At 43.0% G+C, this 19273-nt stretch overlaps 1 protein-coding gene across 1 annotated transcript in view; it reads left to right on the top strand.

Moving 5' to 3' along the window:
• The first annotated feature begins 8880 nt into the window (after positions 1-8880).
• The window catches only part of nol6 (nucleolar protein 6 (RNA-associated)), a 152624-nt gene continuing 142231 nt past the window's right edge, over positions 8881-19273 (top strand). The window contains exons 1-2 of the mRNA XM_068031659.1: positions 8881-9279; positions 16233-16469. Coding sequence (XP_067887760.1) covers positions 9232-9279; positions 16233-16469 — 285 coding nt within the window. The 5' untranslated portion in view covers positions 8881-9231. The remainder of the gene's footprint in view (positions 9280-16232; positions 16470-19273) is intronic.

The following is a 19273-nucleotide window of genomic DNA, read 5'->3' as shown; positions in this document are numbered from 1 at the left end:
TGCGGCTCCAACAACACTCAAGAAGCTCAACACCATCCAGGACAAAACAGCCTGCTTGATGGGCATTCCATCCACCACCTTAAACACTCACTCCCTCCACTACCACACACGCACCATGGCAACAATGTGTACCATATACAAGATGCACTGCAGCAATTCGCCAAACCTCTTTAACAGTATCTTCCAAACCTGCAACCTCTAAACCTCTACCACTTAGAAGGACAAGAGCAGCAGATGTATGGGAACACCACCACCTGCAAGTTCCTCTCCAAGTCGCACACCATTCTGTCTTGGAATTATATTACTTCACTGGGTCAAAAACATGGAACTCCCTTCCTTACAGCATTGTGGGTGTACCGATACCAGATGGACTGCAGCGGTTCAAGAAAGCAGCTCACCACCACCTTTCCAAAGGTAATTAGGAATGAGCAATCAACGCTGGCTTTGCCAGCAATGCTGATATCCTAGGAATATCTACATCTAGCTACATATCTACGCCATCACTAAGACCACTTATTTCCACCTCCGTAACATTGTCCGACTCTTCCCCTGCCTTAGCTCATCTGCTGCTGAAACCCTCATTCATGCCTTTGTTACCTCCAGACTTGACTATTCCATCGCACTCCTGGATAGTCTCTCATGTTCTACCCTCCCAAAATTTGAGGTCAATCAAAACTCTGCTGCCCATGTTATAACTCGCAGCAAGTTCTGTTCAGCCATACCCCTGTTCTCACTGACCGACATTGGCTTCCAGTTAAGCAATGGCTTGATTTTAAAATTTTCTTCCTTGTTTTTAAATTCCTCCATGGCACACCTCCATCTATCTCTGTAATCCCCAGCCCCACAACCCTCCAAGATATCTGCGCATCTCTAATCCTGGCCTCTTGAGCATCCCTGATTTTAATCACTCCACGATTGATTCAGCTGCCAAGGCCCTAAGCTCTGGAATTCCCTCCCTAAATCACTCTGTCTCTCTATCTCTCTTTCCTCCTTTATGATGCTCTTCAAAACCTACCTTTTTGACCCAGCTTTTGTTCATCTGTCCTAATAGCTCTTTCTGTGGCTTGGTGTCTAACTTTGTTTGATAGTAATAATAAAAACAAAAAGTACTGGAAATACTCAGCAGGTCTGGCAGCATCTGTGGAGAGAGAAGCAGAGTTAACGTTTCAGGTCAGTGACCTCTCTGATGAAAGGTCACAGACCTGAAACGTTAACTCTGCTTCTCTCTCCACAGATGCTGCCAGACCTGCTGAGTATTTCCAGCACTTTTTCTTTTTATTTCATATTTCCAGCATCTGCAGTATTTTGCTTTTATATTTGTTTGATAACACTCCTGTGAAGCGCTTTGGGATGTTTTATTACCTTAAAGCCACTGTATTAGTACAAGTTGTTGTTATTGTAAATCATTCAATTTAGAAAAGGGACTGTTTGATGAACTATTTGTGATGAAGTCTGTCACATCACAATTAGTTATTTCTTGTCTACGTAGAATTTACTGAGCAATTCAATATTTCAAAGGCTAATAGAACATTTGAGCTTCTGGCATAGGGACAGATAGGGGAAAAATTTAAACCACATAAATTTGATTCTGAATAAGATAGAACCAAAAGCAAGGACTAATGTGTGTTATAGACTGTTGGTAAATGGACTCTGCACTTTTACTACTGTACAGGCCAGAATATAGTTGTGATCATACCAAAGCTTTATGTGTCTTATTTTTAAATTCCTGTATATAAATAAAGTTAGCTAATTTGGTATCTGAGCTTAGCTTGAGTTGATAAGTGATGTTGCCATCAGGTGTGGTCTGGAGGGAAATCAGGTGCAGTGGACACAAGTGATGGATTGTCTGACGTATAAAGGGTATGACATCTCTACAGAGGCAGAAAACAATAGGGCTGCAGTTTCCACATTGCAGGGGATGCAAGGTCTATTTTAGGAAGTGTGACAAGACTTGGAAGAGAGAATAGCTCATTTAATATCCTAAAATTACATTACACTGGTGGCAATGAGTTGTGAGAGGTAACTGTATACTCACAGCCATCTAAGTGAAAATAGCCTCGTCAAAGACAGCCAACACAGTTGGGGGATATACTTAATGAATGGTGTTGAATTTATCGGGGAGAGGCTGAAAGAGATCTGGGAGTGATAGTAGACTCAACCTCTACTATGCATGGTTATTGTTGAGCACCAATAGCAAAGTACACAGAATGCTGAACTAAATTGTCCAGTCAATGGATGGATTTCTGAAGCAGTCATGCTGAAGCTGAACTGTGTTGTCTTGGGTACTACTTTGAGTACAGTACTTAGCTCGTGTCATTGCGGTAAAAGGGAAACATTCAAATCCTGGAAGTGATTCAGCGAATGTTTGAAACTGATCCCTGCTAGAGGACTGCATTATAGGGAAAGTTTAGAAAACTCACACTATTTTTTGTTAAAAATAAAACAATGACAGAAGACCTTTTAAAGTTCCTAAGATACTAAATGGAATAGAAAAATTAAATTATGACTTCAAGAAACAGGTATAAATTAATAAAGGACAAGTGCAAGATTACTATGAGTAAGCAATTCTCTATACAAACGTTGCTGCACTCCATTCTCTCAGGTCTAACCCCAATATTGTTGATCAAACCTGTCGACAAGGGTGGTGCTGTTGTTGTCTGATGTACCAACCGCTACCTTGCAGAGGCTGAGCGTCAACTCTCAGACACTTCATCCTACCCCCTCCTGGACCAATGCGCCACCACCAAACATCAAGCCATTGTCTCCAGGACTGTCACTGACCTCATCTCCTCCGAAGATCTTCTCTCTACAGCTTCCAACCTCATAGTCCTGCAACCCGCACAGCCCACTTCTACCTCCTTCCCATAATCTACAAACAGGACTGTCCTGGTAGACCCATCATTTCAGCCTGTTCCTGCCCCACTGAACTTATTTCTTGACTCTATCTTTTCTCCCCTGGTCCAATCTCTTCCTACCTAAATCTGTGACTCTTCTGACGCCCTACATCATTTCGACAATTTCCAGTTTCCTGGCTCAAACCACCTCCTCTTCACTATGGACGTCCAATCTCTCTATACCTCCATCCCCCACCAGGACGGTCTGAGGGCTCACCGCTACTTCCTTGAACAGAGGCCCAACCAGTCCCTATCCACCACCATCCTCCTCCGCCTGGCTGATCTTTTCTCACATTGAACAACTTCTCCTTCAACTCCACTATTCCTTCAAATAAAAGGTGTTGTTATGGGTACCCGCATGGGTTCTTGTTATACCTGTCTTTTTGTGGGATATGTCGAATGTTCCTTGTTCCATTCCTACTCAGGCCCTCTCCCTCAACTCTTTCTCCAGTACATTGATGACTGTATCGATGCTGTTTTCTGCTCTTGCCCGGAACTGGAAAACTTCATCAACTTTGCTTCCAATTTCCACCCTTCTCTCACCTTCACATGGTCTATTTCTGACACTTCCCTTCCCTTCCTTGACTTCTCTGTCTCCATCTCTGGGGATCGGCTATCTACTAGTATTCATTATAAGCCCACTGACTCGCAAAGCTACCTTGACTAAACTTCCTCACACCCTGTTTCCTCAACCGAGGATGCCCCCTCACTGTGGTTGATAGGGCTTTCAACTGTGTCCGACCTATTTCCCACACTTCTGTCCTCACCCCTTCTCCTCCCTCCCAGAACCATGACAGGGTTCCCCTTGTCCTCACTTTCTACCCTACCAGCCTTCACATCCAATTGATTATCCTCTGCCATTTCCACCACCTCCAGTGTGATGCCACCACCAAACATATCTTTCTTTCCCCTTCCCTGTCAGCATTGCAAAGGGATTGTTCCCTCCATGACATCCTAGTCCACTCCTCCATCACCCCATACACCTTGTTCCCTTCCCACGACACCTTCCCATGCAATTGCAGGAGGTGTAATATCTTCCCTTTTACCTCCTCTCTCCTCACTATCCAAGGTCCCAAATACTCCTTCCAGGTGAAGCAGTGATTTACTTGTACTTCCTTCAATTTAATAGACTGTATTTGCTGCTCACAATGCGGTTGCCTCTACATTGGGGAGACCAAACGCAGATTGGGTGACCGCTTTGCGGAACAGCTCTGCTCAGTCCAAAAGCATGACCCTGAGCTTCCGGTTGCTTGCCATTTCAACACATCCCCTGCTCTCATGCCCACATTTCTGTCCTTGCGCTGCTTCAGTGTTCCAGTGAACATCAACGCAAGCTCGAGGAACAGGACCTGATCTTTTAATTAGGCACTCAACCTTGAGTGCAAAAATTTCAGAGCATGACTGGCCTTTTTTTATATTTTATTATTTTATTTTATTTTTTACCCATGTGCCTGTTTTTTCATGTAGACAGAGCTACTCATTACTCTGCCATTAACACCCTCTCTGGACTAATGTTTAGTCTTTCACCACAAGCATTAACACACTCTTTGCCTTTGTCCCAGGACAGTTTTATTATTTAATCTCTCCTGCCCTCTGATGTATCACACACCTTTCCTTTTGTTCTTCCCCACCAACGCCACCACCACCCCCCCCCAACTTTCTTAAAACCTAATTCTTTTCTAACTTTTGCCAGTTCTGATGAAAGGTCACAGACCTGTAACATTAACTCTGCTTCTCTCTCCACAGATGCTGCCTGACCTACTGAGTATTTCCAGCACTTTCTGTTTTTATATCAGCTATCTCAGCACTGATCTAGTGTCAAAATTGAGACCTTCTTGTGTGGTTCAATATCATAATTGCTTGTTTATTTACTTGGAGTCTGCTGGAACCAGTTGTAAAATTAAACATAAATTCTGAGCTTTAGTCCACCTTGTTTTCGAATATTTTTCTACCTCTCACAATCCCAATGAAAGAATGTCAGGAGATTTTTTTTAGCTTGTTTGTTCAACTACAAAGTAAATCAATAAACTATCAGTGATTTGCGTCCTAAATGTGTCAACTGTATCAGCCAATAAGCTACAGTAGGACTACATTTGACTTTGAAACAGTCTAGAACATATTGTTTGATATATTAGTGCTCTTTATCTGAAAAAAGGCTCTACTGAGGCCACTGCTTTGCTGAAAGCTGGCAGTAAATGCCATAAAAAACAGGAGGAATAGCTGGGACAAATCTTCCACATGAAGGGAATACCAAAGCTGTCTGTGTAAAGACTTAAAATAGGTAGGAAATGGAATGGTGTAAAGATAAAGTATGAAATCATTAGGGAGTAGAACCTGTCAGATCATCGGGATACCTGGAAAGTTGACAGATTTGATGTTAAATCGATGTCCCTTTACGATAAAAATGGACCCAAGTAGGCAATGTTGGAAGTGGTAGGTATCCATCCGTCTCGGAAGACATGAACTGTGCCCGGGTTGTATGTCATTTCTGAGTTGAACATCACCTGTTGTGGCTGTGCAGGCCTACTTGTGAGTGCATAGGACCATAGGAGTATAGAACTTAGGAGCAGGAGTAGGCCATTCGGCCCTTCAAGCCTGTTCCGCCATTCAATAAGATCATGGCTGATCTGGTTGTGATCCCAACTCCACTTTCGTGTCTGCACCCCATAACCCTTGACTTCCTTGTCTATCAAAAATCTTTCTAACTCAGCCTTGAATAAATTCAATGACCCAGCCGCCACTGCTTTCTGGGGGAAGATAATTCCAAAGACTAACGACCCTTTGAGAAAAAAAAATTCTCCTCTCTCCATCTTAAAAGGGAGACTTCTTATTCTTAAACTGTCCCTTAGTTCTGGTCTCCCCCACAAGAGGAAACATCCTCCCGGTATCCACTCTATCAAGTCCCCTCAGGATCTTATATGTTTCAATAAGATCACCTCTACACCTTGGGTGTAGGTCCAACCTTCATAAGATCTTCATAAGATAACCCCTTCATCCCAGAATTAATCAAGTGAACCTTCTCAGAACTGTTTCTAATGCAATTATATCCTTTTTCAAATAAGGAGACCAAAACTGTACACAGTACTCCAGATGTGGTATCACCAACGCCCTGTACAGCTGCAGCACTCGATTATACTCAATTCCTCTTGCAATAAATGCTAATATTCCATTTGCCTGCCTAATCACTTGCTGTATCTGCATACTAACCTTTTATGATTCATGTACCAGGACACCCAGATCCCTCTGTACCATCGAGTTCTGCAATCTCTCTCCATTCAAATATACATATTTTCTATTCTTCCTCCAAAGTGAACAAGTTCACATTTTTCCCCATTATACTCTATCTGCCAAATTTTTTCCCACTCACTTAACCTATCTATATCCCTTTGTAGACTCTTTACCTCCTCTTGACAACTTACTTTCCTTCCTATCTTGGTGTAATCGGCAAATTTAGCTACCATACATTCGATCCCTTCATCCAAGTGATTGATATAAATTGTAAATAGTTGAGGCCCAGCACTGATCCCTGTGGCACTCCACTAGTTACAGCTTGCTTACAGGGGCGGCACAGTGGCGCAGTGGTTAGCACCGCAGCCTCACAGCTCCAGGGACCCGCGTTCGATTCCGGGTACTGCCTGTGTGGAGTTTGCAAGTTCTCCCTGTGTCTGCGTGGGTTTTCTCCGGGTGCTCCGGTTTCCTCCCACAAGCCAAAAGACTTGCAGGTTGATAGGTAAATTGGCCATTATAAATTGTCACTAGTATAGGTAGGTGGTAGGGAAATATAGGGACAGGTGGGGATGTTTGGTAGGAATATGGGATTAGTGTAGGATTAGTATAAATGGGTGGTTGATGTTCGGCACAGACTCGGTGGGCCGAAGGGCCTGTTTCAGTGCTGTATCTCTAATCTAATCTAAAAAAAACCTGAAAAAGACCCATTTATCCCTGCTCTTTGCTTCCTGTTAGCTAGCCAGGCCTTTATCCATGCTAATGTTACCCTCAACACCATGTGCTCTTATCTTGTGTAGTGGCAATTCCTTCTGCAGCTGGCGTGGATGAATATCGTTGCTCCAAGATCGGCTGATGTTTTTCCCTTCCGCCAGGCACTTTTCTGCTATCTGGTTGTTTCTTTTGTCCTCTGCTTTTTCCACGCCCTTCCTGACTGCCATTCTCCAAGAACTCTACAAGACTGACTATATTTTTGTACAAAGGTCACTAGTTTGATTTCTGTTGAAATTTGCCAACTAGAAGGAATGGACTGGATGAAAGTGGAATTTTATGTTAGGGAAAATTGTAATTCGGAAGGTTCAGAACAGGAGGAAAATTGAAACATACAAAGCAGAGCACAGAAAAATGGCAGATTAAAATCTGTCATGGAACATTGGGCAATGCTCCAGGGATAATCATCGTGCAGTTCTACTAACTTGAGAAAAAATTTGAGTTGTCATTAATAGATGTCATTAATAGAATCATCCAGCTCAGAAGGAGGCCATTTGGCCCATCATGTCTGTGCCAGCTCTTTGAAAGAGCTATCCAATTAGTCCCACTCTCCTGTTCTTTTCCCATAGCACTGCAAATTTCTGCTTTTAAGGTATACATCGAATTCTCTTTTGAATCTTCCAGATTGTAACAATCAGCTGTGTATTTTTTTCTCATCTTCCCTCTGGCTTTATTGCTAATGATATTAGTTTTGTGTCCTCTGGTTACCGACCCTCCTGCCAGTGGAGACAGTTTCTCCTTATTTATTCTATCTAATCAATTGCTTAAAAAGTTGGAACAGAACAGTGACTTTGTTTCCTTCGGCGCCTAAAATTCTGAACTTTTTACACCCATTTTGAACCAGGCGGCAATGGGATTCCACTGAGCCGGGTTACGAACATATGCAAGGATCAATTAACGGATGTGGAAGATCAAGGAAATTTGGGCATAGTGTAATTATGTGATTCACTTGCAATCGAGTTTACTCGACTTTTCACATTGGGTTTAATCCCGATTATGCATGTCTCTGGGCGCAGAAAGGAAATTCCACTCTGTTACACTGGACCCGTTACCACCTATATTTAGGTTCAAATGGGGTGATGGGGGCCCAAACATTGTCATAGGATTTAGCTGAGGCCACAAGCTGCTTTAGTTGACTTTTAGACAGCTTTTGTTTGTATCCCATCGTGTCCAATCTCGGCATGAACATGTTAACTGACTTAAAAGCAAAATACTGCGGATGCTGGAAATCTGAAATAAAAACAAGAAATGCTGTAACCATTCAGCAGGCCTGGCAGCATCTGTGGAAAGAGAAGCAGAGTTAACGTTTCGGGTCAGTGACCCTTCTTCGGACCTGCTGAGTGGTTCCAGCATTTTTTGTTTTTATTTTATGTTAACTTACTTGTTTAATGCGATATTATACATTTACACGCATCCAGCAGAGGGAGCCGATCCCTGGAGGTAATGTTATTGTTTATTTGGTAAGATCTTGACCAGGAGGTAGGGCTACAACATGGCTGCTGACAGAATAATTGACATAGTATTCTTGCAAAAGGTGATTTCTCTTCAAGTTTATTTAAGCCAGCTGTATATACATAATGAAAGAAGAGAAAGACATCTTTGCTAAACTTGCCAAGTGTCACTGATCAGCAAAGTGACACTCACGCCTTGAATTTAAATATAGCCCATCGCTTAAAAATACAGCCTCAAATATTCACATGGTTTAGCAAACTGTCATTCTTATTGGTAATAAACATTCACTTCTGATAATTCAGGATCAGAAGTTGCCAATCGACATGTTATATGCAGTCGCGATTAAAACAAATTCTTCTTCTTCTTTTGGGCCTCCTTATCTCGAGAGACAATGGATACGCGCAATTGATTTCAGTTCTGAAATTAAAAGCCCTCCCAAAATAATTCAAAGCGGAAAATGATTATATAAATTCGTCGTGAACAATCTGGTAAAGCGCTGGAATACAAACAGAAAATGCTGGAAATACCCGAAGCGGCATCAGATACAGAACTGCCGAGTATTTCCAGCATCTGCAGTATTTTGCTTCAGTGTTACTGCACAAGCGCTGCGAAAATTCCCGGGAAATGTTCGACGTCGGGTGATTGACAGCGAACGGAAGCTGACGCACGGTGATTGACAGCGAACGGAAGCTGACGCACGGTGATTGACAGCGAACGGAACCACTTAGAATTCGGAGACAGTGGCACGTGAGCAAGGCATTGCACCAATCAGGTCGAGTGGAGGAAGGGCTCTTGGTTAGACTGAGCGGAACCGGGGACAGCACATGTGGAAGCTGAGGAACTGCTACCGGTAAAACCGGGTTAAACTTTATTAAAGCACACGGGAAAGATGAAGAGAAAAATCCATGAAATTGATCTGCAAGCTGCTGAGCAACAGGTATGTGCACTAATTTTATTGATCTGAAGTATTGTGGAGTGAATTCGGTGGGCTAGTTTCAGATGCTTTATCCCCATGTACAATAATTGTCCTCATTGTTAAAGTCATAGTGATGTGTGGATCCATGAGTGCTGAATCTTGCTCAGATAAACCTTAACGGTCAGTGTGTCTCATCATCTAAAAGATAATAAAGTTCCATCTGAAGGTTACAAATTAAGCGTGAGCGGAGATTGAGGACAATGCTTGGATAGGGATAGGAAATTGGCTGAAGTATCACAAATATTGGGTGCTGGCTGGTTGGGTTATATTGTGTCAAGAAAACCCTATATGCCAAATGAGAAATATTAATTTAATTGGTTGGAAGCTTACATTAGATTTTTAATGAAGAAAATGTTGCAGTTAACTTTAAAAAAAAGCTAGCAGCCAAGATGGCCACTGCAATTTGCATCTGAAATACCAGGAGATCGAACTGGAGGCAAAAGTCTAACAAGAAGCCCAGCCAGAAAAATGCTATGGCTAACTGAGTAGATTATACAGATCATCCTTGTTAGCGGGACATTCAAAGTCATCCTGAGGCAATCATAAGTGGAGATGTCCCTCCAGGGGTTAAACACTGACAACAGCACCTGAGAGAGCTTTTGGGTTTTAGACTTTGGACCTCATTTAAATAAAAGGGGCTTCAGGGAACCATGTGACTGGATGGCCATCTCTGAAAAAACTGGGAGTTTAACAAACAGAAGAGACTTCATAAATGAAGTTCCTCATCCCTGGAACCATTCTCGTGAATCTTTTCTGCACTCACTCTAATGTCTTCACATCTTTCCTAACGTGTGGCGCCTGGGACTGGACACAACCTCTTTGCTCTTGTACTCTATGTCCTTGTTAATAAAACCCAGGATACTGTATGCTTTATTAATGACTCTCTTAACCTGTCCTGCCACCTTCAATGACTTATGCATGTATACACCCAAGTCCCTTTTATTCCATGAGCTATAACTTTGCTCACAAATCTGTTGTGCAGCACTGTATCATGCCTTTTGGAAATCCATGTACACCACATCAACAGCATTACCCTCATCAGCCCTCTGTTAGCTCTTCAAAAACTCCAAATTAGTTAAACACGATTTTCCCTTAACAAATCCATACTAGCTTTCCTTAATTAACCTGCATTTGACAAGTAACTATTAATTTGGTGCCGATTTATTGTTTCACGAAGTTTCCCCACCACCGAAGTTAAATTGACTGGCCTTTAGTTGCTGGGTTAATCTTTACACCCTTTTTTCAACAAGGGTGTAACATTTACAATTCTCCATTCCTCTGGCACTACCTGAGTCTCAGGAAGACTGGAAAATTATAGCCAGTGCCTCCGCAATTTCCACACTCACTTCTTCAGTATCGTTGGATGCATCTCATCTGGTCCTGTTGTCTTACCAATTTTTAAGTACAGCCTATCCAATACCATCTCCTTATCAATTTTAAACCCTTCAAATGTATTAATTACCTCCTGTTTCACCGTGAACTGCGTAGCATCATCTTCCTTGGTAAAGACAGACGCAAAGTATTCACTTAATACCTCAGCTATGCCTCCTGCCTCCTTTTTGGTCCTGAATTGGCTCCACTCCTCCATTTACCACCCTTTTACTATTTATATGCCGATAGAAGACTTTGGGGTTTCTTTTTATGTTAGCTGCCAGTCTCTGTTCATACTCTCTCTTTGCTTCTCTTATTTGCTTTTTCACTTCCCCTCTGAGCCATCTATATTCACCCTATTTCTCCATTCTACACAGGACTCAGTATTGAGGCCAGTGCTTTTGTAGTTTACGTCAATGACTTTGATTCAGCAACTCAATGCAAATTGGTAAAAATGTCCTACATTGCTTCACTGCTGGTAAGCACTTGTGGTATTGTTGGCATCTTTCCACCTATGAAATGATGGATGTGCAGCAAACGATCCATTTAGGTGGGCTGTCTTCTCTTGGTGCACCTTTGCTGATGGATGTGAAGGCCAATCCTTGAGAGACAGGATCTGCCACAAGTGCTGCATGTGAAGCTGCCAAGTGACGCTGTGAGTTTTTGTTTCTGACATTTGCACCTGTTGCCAAGCTGCTGTAGCTACTGTTCGTCTTGGTAGTGCACACGAGTCCATGGGATGTGTTGCCATTTTTCTCTTTCGCTAGCTAGTGACTCCCAGGTGCAATAGTTGCTATTTAGGGCCTTCATGTCACACTTGCAGGCATCCTTGAAGTGGAGCTTTGGGTGCCCCACAGGTCATCTGGCCCTGGCCACCTCATCTTGGGTATGCGACCGTCTTCCATCCTGCAGATGTGTCTGATCACCGAAGCCGCCTCTGTTTGATTAGTGCCAACACACTGGGGAGCTCTGCCTTTACGAGGACTGCAGCACTCGTGACTTTGTCCTGCCAGGATATAGCCATAATGCGCTGCAGAAAGCGAAGGTGGAAATTATTGAGCTTCTTTTCCTGGTAGCTGTAAGTCGCCATACAGCAAGGTGCTGTGAACACAGGCCTTGTAAACCATTCGCTTGGTCCTAATGGTCCCTTGGTGTTATTCCATGCACGTTTCGCAAGTCAGCCAAAGGTGGTAGCTGCTTTCCCTATGTGTGTATTGAGCTCTGCATCAAGGGACAGATTGTCTGTCACTGTGGACCCAAGGTAGCAGAAGATGCTAGTGGGGAGGATAAAAGGAGCAGGAGCAGCAGTGAGAGGCAGGCCAGTGAGGGCAGTCATGGGTTCAGAACCCACCGGCGTTCGAAAAAATCTTAGTGTGACGTCAGAGAAAGATGGATCCATCTGGAGATACTAGCAGCAGCGAACAACGAGAGAGAGAGAGAGAGAGAGAGATGGGAAGTGCATGGACCTGGATGGAGTGGCAATCTGGAGGCATGAAGCAGGCGCACACCGGGAGGACAAGATCACACCTATATTTGTGATCTGGGCCCTGCCAGTCGGTGCCTTCAACATTAACAACAGCAACAACATCAAGAGCTAATGGCTCAGGGAGTAAACCCAACAAAATCTGGACTGGAGTTCCATTAGGCAGTTGGTGTTTCCCTCAAGTTAGCACCTTCCAGCTACTCCTGCAACTGAATAGGCCCCAGACATATTGGCTTTTGTCTTTCCTCTGGACACTGGCGTATGAGGTAGAGAGACGGGATGTCATGCTAGACAAGTCTGTACCTCCTAAAACCATGCCTAGGTTACACAGCAAACAAACAAGGGTAACCTCTTGGCTTGGAAGCTGGAATGTGAGGACTGTGTGTCCTGAAATGAACAACGACCCACATTCCACAGCTAATGTAAACAAGACAGACCTGATTGACCATGAGCTGCACAAGCTGGGTGTCGACATTGCCGCTCTACAAGAAAGCAAATTAGCGGACACAGGCTCTATTCAAGAGGCTAAATACACCTTCCACTGGCATGGAAAGAGCGCTGAAGATCGCTGTGAGCACGATGTAGGTTTCGTAGTGAGCAACCAGCTGACACAGTCAATTGAGCCACCAGTAGCAACCTTGGATTGCCTCATCTCCCTGTGGCTTTCATCTGATGGAGGCACAGTCAACGTCATATGCGCCTAAACACCAATTCAGAACACCAGCGTCTCAGATAAAGAGATGACTCCCTAGGTGACATTCTGAGGAACATCCCAAAGGGCAAGAGGCTATTCATCCTGCGTGACTTCAGCGCACATTTTGGGGCAGACAGTGATTCGTGGACAAAGTACCTTGGTCATTATGGGGTCCGCAAGATAAACGATAATGGACAACTCCTTCTTGAGCTTTGTGCCCTGAATGAACTTTACATCACCAACACCTTCTTTCAGGGCAGACGTTGACACAAGGTATCAAGGTGTCACCCAAGCTCTGGTCGTTGGCACCAGTTGGACCTGGCCATCACGAGGAGGCATGATCTGCCCAGTGTTCTTCACACCCACACTGCCAAAGCACAGGTTGCGACACTGACCACTCTCATCAGCAGCAGAGTGAAGGTGCACACCCGAACGTTCCACAGCTGCAAACGCAACCGTCCGCCACATATCTACATCGCTTCCACAAGCAGTGATGCCAAATACCAGCACATCGCACTGTCGCTAGAACACTTGCTACCCAACTAAGCCTTAACTGGGAGCACTGATGCTAGCTTAGTGACTTCCAAGCTTCAATCATCTATGAAGCAATAGAAGCATCATTTGGTAAGGGGAATTCTGCAACAATGACTGATTTGAGCCATACTCAGCTGAGATGATATGCCATTGATGCAAAAAACAAAACCTTCATGTTGCACAATGTAAACTCAACAGCTAAGGCACTGCCCAAACTGAAAGTAGCCAAGACAGCTGTACAAAGGACAGGGAGATACTGCACAAACAAACACTGGTTCAAATTAATGTCCAGAAATCCAAACTGCACGTGACAAAGGAAATCTGTGAGCTTTGTACGAAGGGATCAGGAGGCTTGGCTCTGCCATCACAAAAGTTGCTCCCCTGAAGTCGGCAGATGGTGAAGTACTCACTGACAAAAGTAAACAGATGTCCCGCTGGGCTGAACACTACTGTGAGCTGTACTCCTGTGAGTCGCCCATCTCCCAGTCTGCGCTTGATGCTCTCCCACTACTTCCTGTCATGGATGAGTTAGATGAAGAACCCTTCATCAGTGGAGCTCGAGAAGGCCATAGGCCGCCCAGTGAACAGAAGGGCATCCAGTAAGGACGAAATCCCAGCCAAGCTGCGCAAGTGCAGCAAGTCCTATCTATTGCCACACCTTTATGACCTTGTCCTCTGCTGAAAAGTAGGCTCCATTCCACAGGAGATGTGTGACACCAAAATCATCACATTATACAAAAAGAAAGGCGATAGAGGAGACTGCAACAACTACAGGGGCATCTCACTCCTTAGCTTCACGGGGAAGGCCTTTGCTTGGGTCAAACTTAAAAGACTCCATTTACTTGCAGGCCGAGTGTACCTGGAAGTACAGTGCAGTTTCCGTGCCGCCAGATCTACTGTAGACATATGCCAGCTACAAGAGAAATGTAGGGAGCTAACTTTCGTAGATCTTACCAAGGCTTGCGACACTGTCAGCAGAGCAGGGCTGCACAAAATTTTGGGGAAAATTGGCTGTCCACCGAAGCTTCTCAGTCTCATCTGCACCTTCCATGACAACATGCAGTGTGCAGTTTGATGGCTCCACTTCTCATAGTTTTGGAGTGAAGAATGGAGTGAAACGCGGTGTATCCTCGCCCCCACTCTGTTTGGCACCATCTTCTCTTTGCTCCTAACCTTTGCCTTCCCTGCAGATATGAAAGGGGTCGACTTGCACACTAGGTCAGACAGCAAGCTCTACAATCTATCAAGGCTGAAAGCGAAGACAAAAACACATCGCGTCCTGATCAGAGAACTCCTCTACGCTGATGCTGATTTAGTCGCTCATACGGAAACTCAACTACAAAGACTCTTGGACTGTTTCTCCCATGCCTGTAACTTGCTTTCCTTGTCTATAAGCATCAAGAAAACCGTGGTCATGGGACAAGGAGTTGCATCTCTGCCCCAATCACACTAAATAACACCCCACTGGAAGTAATTAGCAAATTCTGCTACCTTGAGTCCACAGTGACACTCTGTCCCTTGAAGCAGAACTTGATGACTTGCGGTATTGAAAGGCACTATCTAAATGGAAGTTCTTTCTTTTGACATAGTTTGTTTCCAACTATTTACTTGATAGCTGGATTGTACTCTCTTATAGCTGCTCCTTATTTACCCCATTCCCTTTACCTATGTTTCAATCCCTTTTCTCCAATTACCTCTCATTCACTCTTCCACTCACCCTCTGTATCAATATATCTCTATTGCTTTAATTCCCTCTTCTTGGATTCACTCATCCCTATTTGTTATGCTCACTTTGTTCGTTCTTGAATCACATTTTACTTCCTACCTTAATTCTCTTTCTGCTCCATTCTTTTATTCCCTATTTTATTCCCTTTTTCCTTGCTCCATTTATCACATTCCATTTACTATGTGATATTCAGTTGTAGTTTGGAAATATGATTAATTTGTTCATTGTTGTTCAGCGCAAGGGAACATGAACCAGCACAGTGGAGGGCTCCCATCTGAGCTGTTGAGAAGCTTGCTTCTGGTGTTTCCTCTGTTCTTTGTCAGTTCTACCTAAGTGTTAGCCATGGTTCAGTTGGTAGCAGTCTTGTCTGAGTCAGCAGGTTGTGGGCTCAAGTGCCACTCCAGAAACTTGAGCACAAAAATCTAAGCTGACATTCCAATGCAGCACTGAGGGATTGCTACACTTTCAGGTGTCATTTTTCAGATGAGACATTAAACCGAGGCCCAGTCTACCCACTCAGGTGGATGTTAAAAGACCCCATAATACTATTTCAAAGAAGAGCAGGGGAGTTATCCCCAGTGTCCTGGCCAATATTTGTTCCTCAATCAACATCCTAGCTGTGTGCTAATTTGCTGCCACATTTCTGACATTGCAGCAGCGATTACACCATTTTAAAAAAGTACCGTGGCGCTTTGGGACTTCCTGAGGTTTGAAATGTGCGATATAAATGCAAGTCTGTCTGTCTTTTAATTGTTGTCAGACGATCGTGTGGGGGACTGTGACTCTCCAACGTTATCTTAAAATTTAATGTCACAATGTTCTTAAGGTAAACAGCAGTAACTCCTCCACTCTCCTTGTTAATTGCCATAAGGCCGAGTAGAATGCTGGAAATTTAGCAGCAGTGTTGTCTCCTGTTCTCTCCTTTGCTGCAGTCCCGCAGGATTTAACACATAGGCAGACGCAGTTAAGTCAAGAATCAACCTAAAGAAATAGGGAGGTGCATATGTCTCGTGAGATGGAGATTGGCCCTCCCTGTATAGTTTGTTAATTTGACAATTTGTATCTGGTTATACTGTACTTTTATTCTTCTGTGCTTTAATTTAAAGGATTTAGGAAAATTTCAAGATGATGAAAACAACAGTGTTGACGAGGAGGAAAATGAAGAGAATAAAAAATCTGCAAAGAGGATGAATGTCATGAAAAAAAATAAAACAACAGATGCTGGAGTAATAGGAGCTCTTAAACTAAGTAAAAGAGAGTTGTACAAGCCACCAACTAATGAAGAACTCAATCAGCTGAAAGAAACTGAGAATCTCTTTCATTCTACTCTGCTTAGAATGCAGGTACTGCACCATGAATTATATAAACTTTTGATATTTGAATGTTTTCTGTTATGGAAAAATAAAACCTCTTTTCCCTACCGCACCTCCATCACTATCACATTGAAGCACAAAATGTGATGATTGAAGAATTGTGTCTATGTTTAAAAACATATGATTTTTCTCTCCTATATATAATAAAAGCAAAATACTGCAGGTGCTGGAAATCTGAAATAAAATCAGGAAGTGCTGGAAATACTCAGCAAGTCAGGTAGCATCTGTGGAGAGAGAAGCAGAGCTAATGTTAATAGATCGGAAACGTTAACTCTGCTTCTCTCTCCACAGATGCTGCCTGACCTGAGCATTTCCAGCACTTTCTGATTTTCTCTCCTCTCCTGAAGGCAGTGACTTGTACTTGGGCATGGTTCAATGGGATGCCAGCATGCTCTGGTATCTTGCTTGTTCTTCACAAATGTGAACAGTGAATGCTGGCAGTCAGTTCAACTATATTGTTAGCCAATGACAAATGCACACTCCTGAGCTGGAGTTGCTAGACAGTGATCAGGAATCTTAGTCCTGGATACTGTGGCCACTTCCTGCCGAAATCAGTTAGCACCTCACGGCAGATACCGAGCTTGGGGCTTTTTGGCTCAAACACATTGTAGTGGCCTATTATACGTGGCAGTTGCAATATATAGTTTATTGAAGAACTTTTTCCATTTAAGATTAGTTAGCCCAATGATATAGTAATAATTAGAAATAAATATGTTGTTGAATGGTGCTCTCGACTCGAATATTCCAATGCTCTTCTGGCTGGCATCCCACCTTGCACCCTCCATAATCTCGAGCTTCCAGAACTCTGCTGTCTGTATCCTAACTCGCACTAAGTCCCATTCACCCATTACCCCTGTGTTCACTGAACTATATTGGCTCCTGGTCTGGCAATGCCTCAATATTAAAATTTTCATTCTCATTTTCAAATCCCTCCAGGGCTTTGTCCCTCCCTATCTCTGTAATCTCCAATCCTACACTCCTCGAGATCTCTGCGCTCCAATTCTGGCCTCTTGTGCAGCTCTGATTTTCATTGCTCCACTGTTGGTGGCTGTGCCTTCAGCTGCCTAGGCCCTAAGCTTTGGAATTCCCTCACTATTTCTCTCTACCTCTCCCTCCTTTAAGATGCTACTTAAAACCTATAATTGACTAAACTTTTGGTCATCTGCCCTAATATCATCTTATGTGGTCTTTGCTTCCTGTGAAGTGCCTTGGGATGTTTTACTACGTGAAAGTACTATATCATTGCAAGTTTTTGCTGCAGTCCTTGGAAACTGGATAAATGGAGCAACAAAAACATAGCTGAAACTAGGACTAACAATAAATAAAATCAAGAGAACTATACAAAATGTAGTCGGAAGTTGAAAGCAGATTAGAAGGGCTAAAAGGGAAAATGTAAAAAGGTTAGTAGATAATGCAAAAGGAATTATAAAGACTTTTATAATTGTAGTAGAATAGATAGCGAGAGGATAGAACCACTTGGATTCTTACTGTGGTGAATGGAGGTGTGATAGATTAAATATTGTGCATTTTTTTAACGAATTATGGTGGAAATAAGAATAGCGGTGTACTAGAGGCGGATGCGGAACAATTGTTAAGAACTGACTCCAGAAAATGAATTGGTTCTGAAAAAATCAGCAGAATTCAAGGTGAATAACTCTCAGTGGCCTGACGGCATGTACCCTCAGCTGTTGGGGAAAGAGTCAGAGAGGAAATAGCATAGGCTGTGTCCACATTTCAGCCTTTCTTGAATATGCAAATTGTGCCGTAGCATGGACAGTATCTGATGTAATACCCTTGTGTAAGAAAAGAAGAGAAGAATGAACCAGGTAATTCTAGACCACTTAGTCTAACATTAGTTTGCAAACTCTTTGCATCTATAATTCAAGATAAAAGTTAGTGAGCATTTAGAAATGCATGAGCTAATCAAGGACAGTCGGCACTGGCTTGTTAAAGGTAAACTGTTTGAAAAATTTAAGAGGTTTTGAAGAAGTGATAAAAGCGATGCCTTAGATGCGATATTTATGGATTTTTAGAAAACATGCAGTAAGTTTTCTCATCAGAGGATTGTGAGAAAATTAAGACTTATGACATAAAAGGTAATGCAGCATGGATGAAAAATTGATAGATGTTCAGGAAACAGTCAGGGTAAATGGCTGTAGCTCAGTGGAGAAGGGTTGGAATTGGGGTACCCCAGGGATTGGTGCTTAGTCTATCTTTGTTTGTCCAAGTAAACCCAGTATAAATATAAACACGATATACGCTATATAAATATAAGTTGTTATAGGTGGTTTAGACTTGGGCGTAAGGAATAGAATCTTGAAATTAACTGACAGTACAAAAGTAGGGTTTTGGCAATTAGTGGAAGGGGACAAGTACTGGTAGTAGACAGGTTCGTGGCATGGACAGCCAGGTGCCTGGTACAGGTTTGAGATAAAATATTTTAAAAGGAAAACAAAGCTTGGGGTGCACATTGCAGCTTTTAAATTGTAATTCTGTTCTCTCCTCATTGAAACCAACAATGTCTAGTAGTGCCCAAGGGTCTTAGAAGGATTCCTGAAAAAAATGGAACAGCCAGGAGGGCTCAGAGGAAATCTAACAGAGGTTTCTAGAATTTTGATAGATTGAGAAAGGAAAGACTCCTGTTGGGGAGTCAATTAAAAAGGGTCATCAAACTAAAATTGTCATTTAGAATGCTGAGAGAGCGGTTAGGAAAATTTTTTTACACAGAAATTTTGTGTGTTGGAGCATGGATTGCTTTGGCACAGAGAATGGTT

The sequence above is a fragment of the Heterodontus francisci genome, chromosome 1 (assembly GCF_036365525.1).
Source record: "Heterodontus francisci isolate sHetFra1 chromosome 1, sHetFra1.hap1, whole genome shotgun sequence".
Lineage (NCBI taxonomy): Eukaryota > Metazoa > Chordata > Chondrichthyes > Heterodontiformes > Heterodontidae > Heterodontus > Heterodontus francisci.
This window is presented reverse-complemented; position numbering and strand designations above follow the sequence as displayed.